The 15,810-nt window shown below is 43.1% G+C and overlaps 1 protein-coding gene across 3 annotated transcripts in view; it reads right to left on the reverse strand.

Moving 5' to 3' along the window:
- The window catches only part of sez6b (seizure related 6 homolog b), a 240,620-nt gene that overhangs the window by 67,293 nt on the left and 157,517 nt on the right, over nucleotides 1-15,810 (reverse strand). For all 3 annotated transcript variants that reach the window (XM_085244805.1, XM_085244804.1, XM_085244803.1), the window contains one exon: nucleotides 1,809-1,998. In XM_085244805.1, coding sequence (XP_085100931.1) covers nucleotides 1,809-1,998 — 190 coding nt within the window. The remainder of the gene's footprint in view (nucleotides 1-1,808; nucleotides 1,999-15,810) is intronic.

Raw genomic sequence — 15,810 nt, forward strand, 5'->3', positions numbered from 1 at the left:
GACGATGTCACATTTTAGTACCTTGGAACGCTTGGAACCCCAGGAGAGCAGGTACTAAAAAAGTACCTGGTACCAGGTACTTTTTTATTACCTGGTACCAGGTACTATGACCTAATGGAAAACCCTGAAACCTGTGGCAGGTAAGGGTACATCTGGCACCATCTTACAATGCTGTGATTGCAGCCATTCTCCAACTTTCTGAATGGTACTCATGGCCATTGATCCATTGATAAATGGTCTTTGATCAGTGGTTGTTGATCAGTGGTCATCACAATTTGCATATTAATGACCAAGAAACTGACCTTACAGCCTATTGTTCGCCAGTAGTGCTATTTTCAGACCTTTTGCAAATGTACCGCTTATGAGGTTGGGGAAACCTGCATTCAACTAAACTAAAGAACTAACTCGGATGAGTGATGAAACGTTTTTTCCACTGAAAATGCTACATCAATATGAACAGAATCAACACTTTGGGATTTCCTTACTTGGATGATTGAGCATGCTTCAAGACAAGCACAGGCAAACGTTTTTTAATTTTAACTGCATTTTCAAGTTTTCTTCCGACTGATAAAAAAACATAAGAACCATTTCAACAACCACCAAACAGCTAAAATAACAAATGATTAAAGAGCAGGTAAACAGATTCTGCAAAATGGTGTAAATACAAAGCGAGGCTCCCACCATTCACCTGATATCAGGTGCTGAAAGAAGCCATCTGACAGATTCCCAAACTGTAGGTTTCATCACCCTCCAACCAAAATTCACTAAACCAGCAGCAAAAGAAGACCAAAACTACGCTTCACATTTGAAAAACATTGTAAGGAATTCCCTCTTACTTTGGCTCTCTTGCTTCCACCATGATATTGGCAAGACCCCAGATGCAGGCTATGCAAAGTACGTAGCTTTACATAGCAATGATACATAGCCCTAGCAAGACTCCTACACACTGGGGGACACTTAAAGACATAAAAATATAATGCAAAATACAATGATCAAGAAGAGTCTGGATCCCTTTATCAGTGCACAGTATATTGTTGTGTTATTTTTTTCCCCCAATAACTGTACTACAAGAAATTTCTGAGTCATTGCTTTGAATATGAATATTAAACAAGCAGGTACTGAAAAATAACAGAACAGGACAGTGTTTTAGTCTATAGTTTTAGTCAAAGCTGCTATTCAGATTTTCAAAAGTACATGTTGTCTTTAGCATTTAATATTTTAATAATTTATTTTAATATTTCTTGAATATCAACAGTGCGTTATTAGTGGAGGCCAAGAAAATACTGTTGAACTGAAGAAATGTACTTAAGCTGTTAAATTTAGCTGCACACAGTGCAATTCAGGCAGTCAGTTGCTGTAATACTTTTACATTTTGTGTGACATGTTTTTGAAAGTTGAGGTTTGATTTTTGTTCAGGTAAAAAAGATTACAAAACTGAGTGTTAAATACTGATTTTTGCTAAAGTAAAAAAGTGACTCTCTACTTTAAAGTGGCTCTCCTTTTAAGTTATGTTAGCTTATTTCCATGGGAGACATAAATGAAAATGAATGAAAAGTTCAAGTATATATATATGTTGTGTGTGTGTGTGTGTGTGTGTGTGTGTGTGTGTGTGTGTGTGTGTATTTGTGTTCGATGCACAACCTCATAAAAAAGTCATAAAACAAGATTGAAACATCTTCATCACTGCTGCATGCTGTGCCTGAATCTATGTTCATGCTTTGCAACAAGCATGAAACTGTCATTTCTACTTTTTTTTCAGCTTAAACTTTCAGCGTGAAGGAAGAACACGTTCAGTGATTCAGACTTACCTTGATATCTGACAAGGACTGCTCCAGCCTGAGGATTGATGCTGTGGAAGCGGATGGAGATCTGATTGCTGTGACTTCTTACTACCAAACCCCTCATTAGAATGGACTCGTTGGCCAGCACTGTGTTCTCGCTGTTTAGAACATCTTCAAAGATCACTTTGTCTCCTTCAGAAAGATTCACATTCATCACCTGACAAAAAAGGAGTACAGATTATATTGTTTGCACATGAAAATAATACTAGAAAAATCCACGTTCTGTGTCATTCTGTGAACTTTCCTAGAGAATGTTGGCTGTAGAGAGAATTTTCTAAGTTTCCGATACCACCACCATCTTTGATGTTTTTTGTTTGTTTGTTTGTTTGTTTTTTAAATGAAATGCTATGTTTTATACAAGATGCAATGGGATGCTAACTTTCCAAGAAGTTCAACTTTTGTCACAGAAAAAGTTGCAGAATATTTTTCTATGAGTCTTTAGAATCTTTAAGATGTGAATGTGAATGAATTTGTGTTGTTTTTGGTCAGCAGTGGTTTTTTGCCTTGGAACTCTTCCATGGACGCCATTTTTGCCCAGGCTCGTTGTTATTGTTCGATCATAAACAGTGACCCTAACTGAGGCAAGTAAGGCCTGCAGTTCTTCAGATGTTGTTGTATTTTTTATGACCTCCTGAATTAGTCATTGATGCGCTCTTGGTGTGATTTTGATAGGCCAGCTACTCCTCAGAAGTTAGATAGTTATAAATAAAGTTATAGATAGTTGATGTAGTTTCTTATCTCTTTCTTTAGATCATGGGATAGTGTATTGACCTACTTCACTTTGTCAGACAGGTTCTATTTGAGGGATCTTAGTAGATCTGGCAGCAATCAGGTCTAGCTGTGGCTAGTGAAATCGAATTCAGTTTTACAAAAAATGTTAATTACACGGTTAAATAAAGAGGTAATCTTAAAACATGAACCTCCACCAGGGAAGTTCACTCTCTTGGCAGCATTTACATTTAAGGGAATAGTATTGCATTTTGTATATATTCATTTTGTTTTCTCTGTTTTTTTAAAACATAGTTTAAGATGTTTGTAGTGCAGTAAAAGTCAGATTAGTGCAGCACAACAGTTTATTTAGATTACGCAAACATTATGTATGAGTAGGTAATGGATTACAGTTACTGATTTGTAAATAACTGGACATGAATAAGTTGAGCTTAGTTCTAACCACCTAGGTCAGCTTAGTGATATTTAGAATCCCTATATACCATTTCTTTTGCCTATATGTTGTCAATACAAATAATGTCAGTAGCAAACATAGCTTCAAATAGCTCTCTATAGCAGCATTATGACTTTGACTTCAGAGCAATCATTAGCATTGAAGGAGAGATCAAAGCTCAAAAGTGACAAATTAAATTTTTGTTATTAATAACCGTTATTATTGTTTTATTTCACAGTGGCTTTCACAAACAAAATAATACATTAATACTAATACTTTAGATGTTTTTAATATGAAATAAATCACTTTGAGTTCATTGAACAAACGTGGATGTTGGTTTTTAAGTTGCTTCACTAAATAAGAAATATTTTTCCCTTGAAGAAGCATTGTTCCCCTGAAGCATTGTTTGTGTTTTACCTTTTGTGAATTAATCATCAATTATAATCATTATTAACAAACAAGGACCCTTGCATTTTCAGAATTTTGCTATTGAATGGTGCCATAAGCATCAGTTCTAGATGCATCCCTACTGTTGACCGTCATGGACTTCCCTCTGCAGTTACCTGACTTCAACAACAATAAACAATTACGGGGGAACATTGTTAGTTTCAACCAGGAATGCCCAATACAGAAAGGCCTGGAACCGGATCTCTGTTTAAAAAGTCTTGGACTCTGATCCAGTGATTATTACCCAGTAGGCAAACGGAGCTTGGATACAGCTGAGAAGAGGACTCGCCCAGCTCTAACTGCTTTTCAGTCTCCGAATGTTGATACTGCCTGCTCTGAATGCATGCTTGCCAGAGATGCCTTGCAGTCAAGCATGAATCTTCAGTCACATCCATTATCAGAAGCTCTCATCCAAATCCGTGCTCTGCATAACTAACTGGGTTAACTTATAGTGGCCTGGAAAATACCCCCCAAGGATCTGTTTATTATAAAGGTTTTTACTTTTGCTGTTTCACAAATGATTAAAAAGGGAATCGCAACAATTTGGACTTTTTGAGTACAGGATATTTTACTAAAGCAATTTAGCAGAAACAAAGCAAAACCCAAGTCAAATAATAATAATCACATAAACAAATCACTTGATTTATAATTATTGAATTACAATTCAATTCAATTCAATTCTTTATTTATTTGTCACATGTAGTTATAACTAGTACAACACACAGTGAAATGTTTTTTCCGGCTAAAAAGTACCCCCCCCGACTGTGCATCTTACTAAACTTATAATAAAAAAAAAAAATCTATATAAAAGTATAAAAATGTATAATATCGTGCAAAATATTACGCTGTAATAGTTAAGAGCTATAGTGTACGTATTTACATAAATACAGATGTAAATGATAAAATACAAATAAAAATAAGGATAAAACTCAAAAGAAAATTATATACTGTGTATGGAATTGTCCATCATGTTGTCCGATTTATGTTTTGATTGAGGAGTCTCACTGTTTGTGGGTAAAAACTCCTCCTGAACCTTTCAGTTCTTGTTTTCAGGCTACAGAGGCGTTTCCCTGACCTCAGTGGCCTGAACAGTTTGTAAGCGGGATGGCTGGAGTCGTTAGTGATCCTGATGGCCCGGGATCTGCACCTTTCAGCGTAGATGTCCTGCAGTGTTGGTAAAGATGTTCCCATAGTGCGTTCAGCTGTGCGCACGACCCTCTGCAGGGCTTTCTGTTGCTGTACTGTGCAGTTCCCGTACCACACCGTGATGTTATTACACAGGATGCTCTCAATGACCCCGGTGTAGAATCTCCTCTGGATGTTCTTGGAGATCTTAAACCTCTTTAAACGCCTCAGATGATAGAGGCGCTGTCTGCCTTTGCTGATGAGGAAGTCCGTATGTGTGTTCCAATTAAGGTCCTCGTTGATATAAACACCGAGGTATTTAAAATTAGAGACTTTCTCCACAGGGTTTCCATTGATCTGAATTGGGGTGTGAGTTTTCTCGCCTCTCTGTCTCCTAAAATCATCACCATCTCCTTTGTTTTGCTGATATTCATGGAGAGGTGGTTTGCCACACACCACTTTGCTAATCCGTCCACCTCGCTTCGGTAGGCCCTCTCGTCATTCCCGGAGATGAGTCCTACCACCACTGTGTCGTCAGCGAACTTCACAATGGAGTTAGTGGGGTATCTGGCCGTGCAGTCCGCGGTGTAGAGGGAATAAAGAAGAGGGCTAAGCACACATCCCTGGGGGGCCCCTATGTTCAGTGAAAGGGTATGAGAGTACACATCCCCTATTCTCACCGACTGTGGTCTCGCAGTCAAAAAGCTGTGAATCCACCTGCACAAGGATGTGCTGAATCCCAGATCCCGGAGCTTATCCGTAAGGATGTGGGGCACTATGGTGTTGAACGCTGAGCTGTAGTCTATAAACAGCATTCTCACATAGTTCCCACGTCCCTCATCTAGATGGCTCAGTGTGGTGTGCAGGACCTGTGCTACAGCATCTCCAGTGGATCTATTTGTCCGGTATGCAAACTGCAATGAGTCCAAGTCGGGAGGGAGGAAAGAACTAATAAAGGGTTTCATGAGCCTCTCAAAACATTTCATCACTACAGATGTTAGGGCCACTGGGCGATAATCATTTAGGCTGGCTGGGCGGGTGTTCTTAGGGATCGGAACAATCACTGATGTTTTAAAGCAGGTGGGGACTACCTGCTGGGCCAGGGAGGCATTGAAGATGTTAGTGAAAACTGTAGTTAGCTAATCTGCACATACTCTTAGCACACGTCCCGGTATGCTATCTGGTCCCGCTGCCTTCCTGCAGTTGGTTGCCCTCAGAGCTCTCCTCACGTCATGCTCAGAGAGTATCAGTGGTGCTGGTTCAGCAGCGGGGGCGGGTGCAGGGCTCTGAGATTGAAACTGAGGCGCCTCAAAACGCGCAAAAAAAGCATTGAGTTCGTCAGCTAACTCCGGTTTCGTACATCTCACCGTGCTGGGTTTATAATCTGTGATTGTTCGTAGCCCGTCCCATATACGTCGGGAGTCGCCATATTGGAAATGCGACTCCACCTTGTCCTTGTAACGCCTTTTAGCCGCTTTCACAGTCTTCCTTAAACCATAAGAAGCTGCTTTATAGTTGGTCATATCGCCCGATGTGAGCCCCATATTGTAGGCCGTGGTCCGTGCTTTGAGAGCTTTGAGAGCTCTCCTGACAGTAGAGTCAACCCAAGGTTTTTGATTGGGAAAGGTCCGAATTGTAGTCGAGGGGATGATGGTATCCACTAGCATTCCAATGAAGCTAATCGCTGTGTCCGCAAACTCGTCAATGTTTGCGGAAGTATCCTGGAATACGTCCCAGTCTACATCACCGAGTACGTCCTGCAGCGTCGCCTCTGATTGGACAGTCCAACGTTTGACCTCTGGCGTCACCGGAGCTTCCTGATGAAGCCTTTGTTTATATTCCGGGGCGAGTAAAATGGCGGCGTGGTCCGATTTCCCAAAAGCCGGTAGGGAGATGGCTTTGTAGCCGCCTTTAAATGGACTGTAGCAGTGGTCCAGTGTGTTGTTTCCCCTGGTGGGACAGGTAACATGCTGGTGAAAATTAGGCATGACCTGTTTTAATTTAGCCCTATTAAAATCCCCCGCCACTATGAGGGCGGCATCTGGATGTTTAGCCTGGTGACTGCTCAGCACATCATGGAGGTCCAATAGCGCCTTGTTGTTATCCGCTTGTGGCGGGATGTAAATCGCAGAGATAATCACAGCCGTGAACTCCCGAGGGAGGTAAAATGGCCGACAGAGGATGGTGAGAAGCTCCAGATGGGGTGAGCATGACCGGGACAGGAACGTGATATTCTGAGGGTTACACCATCTGTTATTAACCATAAAACAAACCCCACCGCCCCGCAGTTTACCGGATTCCGCAGTTCTGTCCGAGCGGAAAATAGAAAATGATTCCGCCGGGGTTATCGCATGGTCCGGCACAGAGCTGGTCAGCCAGGTTTCGGTCAGGCAGAAGATGTTGCAGTCCCTGATGTCTCGCTGGTACCTGGTTCTCGCCCTGATGTCGTCCAGCTTGTTCTCAAGTGACTGGACATTAGCTAGCAATATGCTAGGCAGTGGAGGGCGGTATGCTCTGGTACGCAGCCTGTTCCGGACCCCTGCTCTTCTACCTCTGTATCGCCGTCTCCTTTGTCTCCAACATCCTCTGGAGTCATTGTTCTCGTCGCGGAGGATCTCTTCCGGCCACAACGTTGTGTCCAGTAAACCAGTAGCAGAGGTGAGTGAAAAGTGTTGTCCTATATCCAAAAGTGTGCCAAAGTCATATTGAGTCCGGCCTAGTGCAACACGAGCAAAAAAACCAATAAAAAACATAAATAAAACGAAATAAAAGCACAGTCGTCGCAGAGCTGCCAGGGCGGCAGCCGAACTCAATGGCGCCATCTTGATTACATGAATTACATCCTATAAACTGATGCTGGTTTCTAATGTTAATCCTGGAAGGAGAGAGGTTCGAAGAAAGAATGCGCATGCCTTGGCCACTACAGATTTATCTCTGATTGGTGTAGTTATACTACTCCAACGGGAAGGCAGTCAAATCCTTGGAAGTTGCAATCCAGTGGGAAATAGCCAAATTCTTGGAAATTATAATCCAACACAGCAAAAATGAGTAGAGAAAAAGACAAAAATTATAAATCCAGTTTGTTGGTCCAAAGTGTTTGGGCAGTGGTTGCTCCACTGTTTCTTACTGTATTATACAACTATGAATTCCCAGAGTCAGATCTTTAAATGATGCTCTCCTACTCATTGCACGGAACAAGAGGAAGAACCCCAATGTTCCTCTTTTATACTCATGTGCCCATATGCATCACCTCCTCTTTTACCTCCTTCATGTTCACCATCATGCAATTACTTACTGCACATAATGTCCTCCTGTATATATCCACTTAATGTATATAATGTTCTCTCTCTCTTTTTGCACAGTTGAGGAGCGTGTCAGGATACATTTCACTGCGTGTTGTACTCGTATAACTATGCATGTGAAAAATAAAGAATCTTGAATCTTGAATATGATTATGACATATAAATCCTCTTTTAAGACACACCTTTGTCAACAAGCTTCTTCTCTCTGTTTTTCACATTTCATATACATGATTTAAAGCAAAGTTCAAACATTAAAATCACTTAATTACCGTGGTTACATTTTCTTCTTTTCTATGTTGTACTTTAACATGATCTCACATTAACTGCATCACATGTGAATGTTCAGTCCCATATGAATATACAGGGTGGGCCATTTATATGGATACACCGTAATAACATGGGAATGGTTGGTGATATTAAAGTCCTGTTTGTGGCACATTAGTATATGTGAGGGGGCAAACTCCTCAAGATGGGTGGTGAATGACCATGGTGGCCATTTAGAAGTCGGCCATCTTGGATACAACTTTTGTTTTTCCAATAGGAAGAGGGCCATGTGACACATCAAACTTATTGGTAATGTCACAAGAAAAACAATGGTGTGCTTGGTTTCAACGTAACTTCATTCTTTCATGAGTTATTTACAAGTTTCTGACCACTTATAAAATGTGTTCAATGTGCTGCCCATTGTGTTGGATTGTCAATGCAAACCTCTTCTCACACTCTTCACACACTGATAGCAACACCGCAGGAGAAATGCCAGCACAGGCATCCGGTATCCGTAGTTTCAGGTGCTGCACATCTCGTATCTTCACACCATAGACAATTGCCTTCAGATGACCCCAAAGATAAAAGTCTAAGGGGGTCAGATCGGGAGACCTTGGGGGCCATTCAACTGGCCCATGACGACCAATCCACTTTCCAGGAAACTGTTCATCTAGGAATGCTCGGGCCTGGCACCCATAATGTGGTGGTGCACCATCTTGCTGGAAAAACTCAGGGAACGTGCCAGCTTCAGTGCATAAAGAGGGAAACATATCATCATGTAGCAATTTCAAATATCCAGTGGCCTTGAGGTTTCCACTGATGAAGAATGGACCCACTATCATTGTGCCCCATATACCACACCAAACCATCACTTTTGTTGTTCCAACAGTCTTGGAGGGACCCGTCCAATGTGGGTTAGTGTCAGACCAATAGCGGTGGTTTTGTTTGTTAACTTCACCATTCACATAAAAGTTTGCCTCATCACTGAACAAAATCTTCTGCGTGAACTGAGGGTCCTGTTCCAATTTTTGTTTTGCCCATTCTGCAAATTCTGTGCGCCAATCTGGGTCATCCTCGCTGAGATGCTGCAGTAGCTGGAGTTTGTAAGGGTGCCATTTGTGAGTAGCTAATATCTGCCGAAGGAATGTTCGATGCCACTAATGCCACTCTACAGTGATTTAGACTAACAAGCACCCTGCTTGTTAGTCTAAATGTGTTAGCAATGTCTTAATCCAACATGTAATTTAATCAGACTAAATCAGATTAAATCAGATTAAAAGTATTACAAATCATTATAAGTATTACAACACCCTTATTAAGATAAACTTTCGGATTTCTAAAATATTAGCTTTGAATTGTCAGTCACGCTATTCAGCAGACTACATTTATTATACCAACATTTAACAAGCTGTAGAACATTTTACAAGAAATTAAAAAGTTATTATGTTTTGCAGAAACAAATTTTCTGTGATGTAAATATCTAATAATTCATGCATCTTTTCTAGTTTTATGTTTTATTTTGAAGTTTACTTGAGTTTCATTTCCTATGAGGATTGTGAAATTATTATTATTATTATTATTATTATTATTATTATTATTATTATTATTATTATTATTATTATTATTAATATGGGTAATTTCTAAAGTGCCATAGAGGCTATGGACAGTTTTTCAGAGGTAGAGTCATTATTGTTGCCACACAGCATACTGTCATCTAGTGACAGAGCAAACTGGAGAACTTACCTGTTTCAGATCAGATGACGAAATGGTCCTTTTATGAAAAGACTTTATGGCACAAAAGTGCTAGCCTTCACAGATTAGTTTGAATTTAGAAGCTACTTGAAAGCTGTGATAGAGAGGTTATAAAAGGAAGATTTAAAAGCCTGTTTGCACTTAAACTATCATTAATTTCCTGGTAAAAAAGAGAATTGAAGACAAACTCTGACTTTCAGTTTTGTTATATAAATGCTGTCTTTGTCAAATCTAGCACAGTATCAGACATTTTATTATATTAACATTAAAATATCAGCATGTATCGGAAGAAACTTGATCAGATGTCTGCTTTGAATATTGTTCAAGAACAAATCAAACGTAAGAAACACAGGAAAAGTTTAAAGGACAGTATAGAGAGAGCTCAGTGATAATGCTTTAGATAAGCTTGTCTCTTTCAGTGAAAGCATGTATGGTGACACAAAAAAGTGTCACTTGTAACTTTTTCATCACAGCAGGTATATCTTTAGGAGGCATCCTATTTTTTTTGCAGTTTTCTATAGATCATATCAACCACATCACCTCATACCTAACTAAGAGATGAATCCACAGCTTTCCTTAGAAAAGCTGCCAAGGTAGGTTTGTGGGCTGGATATCCACTCAGAGGAGTGGTCAGCATGTTCACAAGTATGAACATCAAACTGGACTTAAGACTTCTAAGTACAGAACAACACTAAAAATGTTGACATACTTACAGTATAATATACATTTAACACATTAACATGTACAAACGCAAAGTCTGGACTTTAAATCAAATCAAGATGTTTAGAATTGACCTTAAACAGGTTGTTTGTGCCTGGAAAACCATCTTATGTGGCTGAATTAAAAAAAAATTCCACAAATGATAGTGTGCCAAAAGTCCTTAAAAGCAATGTGAAAAAATTATTCACAGTTATTGCAAATGCTGATAACAACTAGTTATTAGGGTTAGAGAGCATGTGTGTTTTTACACACAGGGACAGCCACGTTTAGATTTTTTGTCCTTAATGAATAAAATCATCCTTTAAGTATTCTCTCTGGTTTAGAGAAGGCCCAGACGGACAAGGTCAGGGGGCCGACCCAGAGGCCAAAACAGTTCAGTTCCGGGGGCCGACCGTGTGAAAGGCAGCGGCAGTGGGGCAGGTCCGGAGGCCGGCCACGCAGTAGGCAGTGGTGTGGAAACAGTTCTGGGGGCCGACCGTGCAGACGGCAACAGCGGCGTGGAAACAGCTCTGGGGGCCGACCGTGCGGACGGCAACAGCGGCGTGGAAACAGCTCTGGGGGCTGACCGTGCGGACGGCAACAGCAGCGTGGAAACAAGTCCGGAGGCCGGCCACGTGGAAGGTAGTGGCGGCGTTCAGGAGGGCGTTCAGGAGGGCGTCCACGGTGGCGGAGATGCCCAACAAGCGGCCTGGCAGATGACCGACGATGTGGAGGTGGTAGTAGGGGACCTGAAGGCTGCGTGGCCCCTGCAGCCCCAGGCGAAGCGGAGGCTGGACCAGACGAGGCGGAGGCGGAGGCTGGACCAGACGAAGCTGATGAGGACGCTGAAGCAGAAGCTGGACCAGGCGAGGATGATGAGGATGCTGGAGCCGGACCAGGCGATGCTGATGAGTATGCTGGAGCCGGACCAGGCGACGAGGATGAAGACACGGAGGCTGGACCAGACGAGGATGAAGACACGGAGGCTGGACCAGACGAGGATGAAGACACGGAGGCTGGACCAGACGAGGATGAAGCAGTGGCTGGACCAGACGAGGATGAAGCAGTGGCTGGACCAGACGAGGATGCAGAGGCTGGACCAGACGAAGATGATGAGGATGCAGAGGCTGGACCGGATGAAGCCAAAGCAGACGCTGGACCAGGCGACGAGGATGAAGCCAAAGCAGATGCTGAAACCGGACCAGGCGAGGCCGAAGACTCTGAGGCCGCAGCAGGCGAGGGTGATGAGACTGCAGCTGGTGATGAGACTGCAGCTGGTGATGAGACTGCAGCTGATGGCTGGACGGGCTCCTCGGGCCCCCCAGCTGACGAGGCAGAAGGCTGGACGGGCTCCTCGGGTCCCCCAGCAAAAACAGTGTCAGACCCAGTGGGCACTGGAGCCCCTGGCACACACAGAACAGAACCAGCAGGCACACGGGCCTCTGGCAGGAACGCAACAGAACCAGCAGGCACACGGGCCTCTGGCAGGGACGCAACAGAACCAGCAGGCACGCGGGCCTCTGGCAGGGACGCAACAGAACCAGCAGGCGCGCGGGCCTCTGGCAGGGACGCAACAGAACCAGCAGGCGCACGGGCCTCTGGCAGGGACGCAACAGAACCAGCAGGCGCACGGGCCTCTGGCAAACACATGGCAGACGGCAGCTGCACAGAGCATTGAGTCTGCTCAGGCAGCGACGGCCGGGTGCCGTCCCCAGCTGGCTTCTTAACCGCCAGGGGTCCCGAGTCTGCTGGGGGCTGAGACCCAGCCTCTGGGGAGGCCCTGGGGCGAGTAACAGTCTCTAAATTAGCCAGTTTCTGTGAAACTAGAGTGGTTTTAATGGGTTTGTCTCTCCGCTTAAAATGGGTGCTAGGAACGGGATTCAAAATGGGTGGCACAGACACAGCCTCCAGTATGGAGGGAACGGGTGATCGGGCTAATGGCATAGATGCAGGCTGGGCTAATGAACTGGCTAAAGGCTGATGTACTGGTTGAAGTGAGACTGGAGTTGGTGGTGGAGTGGATGAAACACAGTCAGTTACTGTTATGGATGTTTTGAAAATGCCAACTTGTGAGAGGTCAGTTACCACGAAGGTAGGTAAACGCCGTGTACTGTCTCTACTTTCACTATGAACAGCCCCAGAAAACACAGTCCCAGAAGCACCAGCGTCCTTAAAACTCACCACAGCTGGTCGCACAGGAGTCCCTGAATCCGGCTGTGGGGTGAAGCGCCGGTGGTGCGAATGTTTCCTCCCAACCGTTGACGGCTCCGACAGGCAGGGAAAAACCTCTGGGGGGTCGGGCCGTGAAACCTCCGGTGGGTGACTCTGAGACGGATGCTTTGTGGCGGTCGTAGTCCATTGTTGCTGGGCGCAATCCGCTACTTCCCGAGCTTGCACCGCTTCCCGGGCTTTATGCAGTAAGTCTGTAAATCCCCGGACCTGGTGGAGATAGGGATTTCCGGCCAGGATTGCTTCAACGGCATTTATCCCCACAACCTTCGCTCGTGCATTGGAGGTGTGGGTTACCCAGTCCACCAGGCGTAGGGCCCGTGTGAGGTCGCTCTCCCCGGTCAGGGCCGCTGGATCCATCTTGTGGTCGCGTCGTACTGTCACGGCTGCACAGCAGTCGTGTGGTGAATTGAGTAAAGGATCCAAGATGCAGGCACTGACTGGGGTGCGAGTGAATATTTATTGCAGAGGTGATAAGGGGACAAAAACAGGAGGAGCAGAGCGGGGAGTAAACCAACCTAAACTGGGGAAAACTAAAGAACTCAACTTAAACCAAACACACACAGGGGGAGGAACAAAATACACAATGAAAGATGGCGGAGAGACGCAGACTAAACACCAGGTTACACAGAATGATGCAGACGGACACGGAGTTAAACAGACGACGCGACAGAGAGCACAGGAAAACACAGGGCTTAAATACACGGGGAGTAATCAGGGAATGGGCCACAGGAGGGAGACACAGCTGGGAGCAATAAGGCTAACGAGACAGGGGAGAGGTAAAACTGAACACACTGACATGAAACATGAACTTTCAGAATAAAACAGGAAACTAACAGACACAGAGAATCAGACAGGACACTGAACATGACAGGCAGACTCATGAGCAGACACAATAACACCATGGACAGACAGAGGGAACACAGAGAAGTGGGAGCAGGCAGGCAAAGAACAGAAACCTAACAAATGGCAAAATCACAACAGAATACACACTCGGAATGAACAAAAGCATAAGAAAACACAAAACACTGAGTCCTCAGACTCAGGACCATGACAGGTTATCCCTCTGTGTAGTTAGGTCCTTTGTCTTCCTCTGTTTCTTGCCCGATCGTCCTGCTAACCTCCCTTGCGTCTCCATGAGGTATTTCCAGGTTTAGGTTTTCCCAGTTTAGGTTTTTGTTAGTTCCAGTCCTGTTTCTGTTTGTTTTCGGCCGCCAAAAAATGGCTCACGTTCTGTTCAAGTTCCATTCTTTCTCCAGTGCTTGCGTTTGGGTTGTACCACTCTTTCCACTCCACACGTCTGCCAGCTAAGATGTGACAGAACGATCCAGCCACACCATGAACCCAGCAGAGCTGGAGGCTCAGGAGACGCGGTCCAGCCTCCTGTTTCATTGGCTGGAGGATCTGAAGAGCTTGTCCAGCCATCTTCCTCATTCGCTGGAGGGTCAGGAGGCTCATTTAATTTAGCGCAACATGTTAATACATGATGGTAGATCTGCTTTCCCCATCTCTGAACCCAAATGCATTGTTACTGACACAGATTTACAGTTGGTGTTGCCTTGAATTCAAGTAACTAACTTAAGTAAGTTTGTTAATTGGTTTAATAGTGTATTTTCATCAGTTCTCAGTAGCGTAGCCCTATTACAAGTCAGATTAGCTCCAGTGATCCAATCCAAGGTTCTTCCTTGTTCTTCCTCCATAATACTGCTCAGTTTTTATTTCAGTCTTCTTGTCACGATCCTGGATACTTTGACCCAGCGTTTTGAGTTTTAGTTTATTTTGATGTTTATGGTTTATGTTTAAGTTCATTAAGTTATTCAAGTTCATTTGTTATTAGATCCCCCTTGTGTTTTCAAACCCTGTGTTAAGTCTTCCTTGTCCTTCATGTGTTTCATGTCTGCGTTTCATTATGTTTCCTGATTTATTTTGAAGAGGTCCTGTGTTCCTATGTTCAGTGTTTTTAGTTTTACTCTCCCCTTGTGACGTTGTTATGTTCACGTGTGTCAGCTGTTTCCCCATGTGTTCCCACTTCCCTCATTAGCAGAGATGGGCAGACGCGTTACTGTAATCCGATTACTTTTTTCAAGTAACAAATAAAGTAAGGGATTACTATTGCAAAAACGGTAATTAGATTACCGTTACTTTCCCGTAGGAACACTGCGTCTCATGACAGTGACGTAAGCAAGTGCTACGTTCGTGACAACAGCTGTGTGCAGATCAACAATGGATCATATATCAAGTGCAGGAGAAAGTATGAGCGTGCAGCGTTTAAAGCGTGGAAGTACTGACCTTACTTTAAGTTTGATTCCATAAAAAGTGACAAAAACATTAGTGTCCGTTGTGCGTGGGAAGAAAACTTCTTTTTACAGCGAAAAAACCCCCCTAAAGTTCCAAGCAAGCACCGAGTGCGCTACGACGTAATGGAAAATTCACAGAGAAACGCACGGATTCTTCAACTGACCGCGGCACACCTGCACCAGGGTAAACCTCCGCCTACCCTACTCCTGCTTTACAGGTGAAAATAGAGCAAAAGGACCGCTAGTCTTTGATTTTATTTATTTTCTGCTGTGTTTTACTTGCATCTATTTGAAACAGTGAGTGTAAACAAAAAAAATTATTTTATGTGCTGGAATGTGCAGAAAATAGTTTTAAATATTAAACAAATTTCTTCCAGTCAGAGAATGTTGCATATAATTAAGTTTTTGCTTGATGCATAAAGTTAAAAGATTAAAACTAATAAAACAAATTTAAAAAAGAGACTTTTCCATTTGATTACATTTTGTATGATGGATTATTCAGAAAAAGTAGAATTGGGCTGAAAGATCTATGGCTTTATCACCTATTCAGGTTGTAAATCGTGTTTTTAAAAAGTAACTAAGTAACTAAGTAATTAATTACTTTTGAAAATAAGTAATCAGTAAAGTAACAGGATTACTTTTTGGGGAAGTAATCAGTAATTAGTTACTGATTACTTCTTTCAAGTAACTTG

The sequence above is a fragment of the Mchenga conophoros genome, linkage group LG14 (genome assembly GCF_057382185.1).
Source record: "Mchenga conophoros isolate Kocher_MC1m ecotype Shallow Benthic linkage group LG14, M_conophoros_male_GT1.1, whole genome shotgun sequence".
NCBI classification, from domain to species: domain Eukaryota; kingdom Metazoa; phylum Chordata; class Actinopteri; order Cichliformes; family Cichlidae; genus Mchenga; species Mchenga conophoros.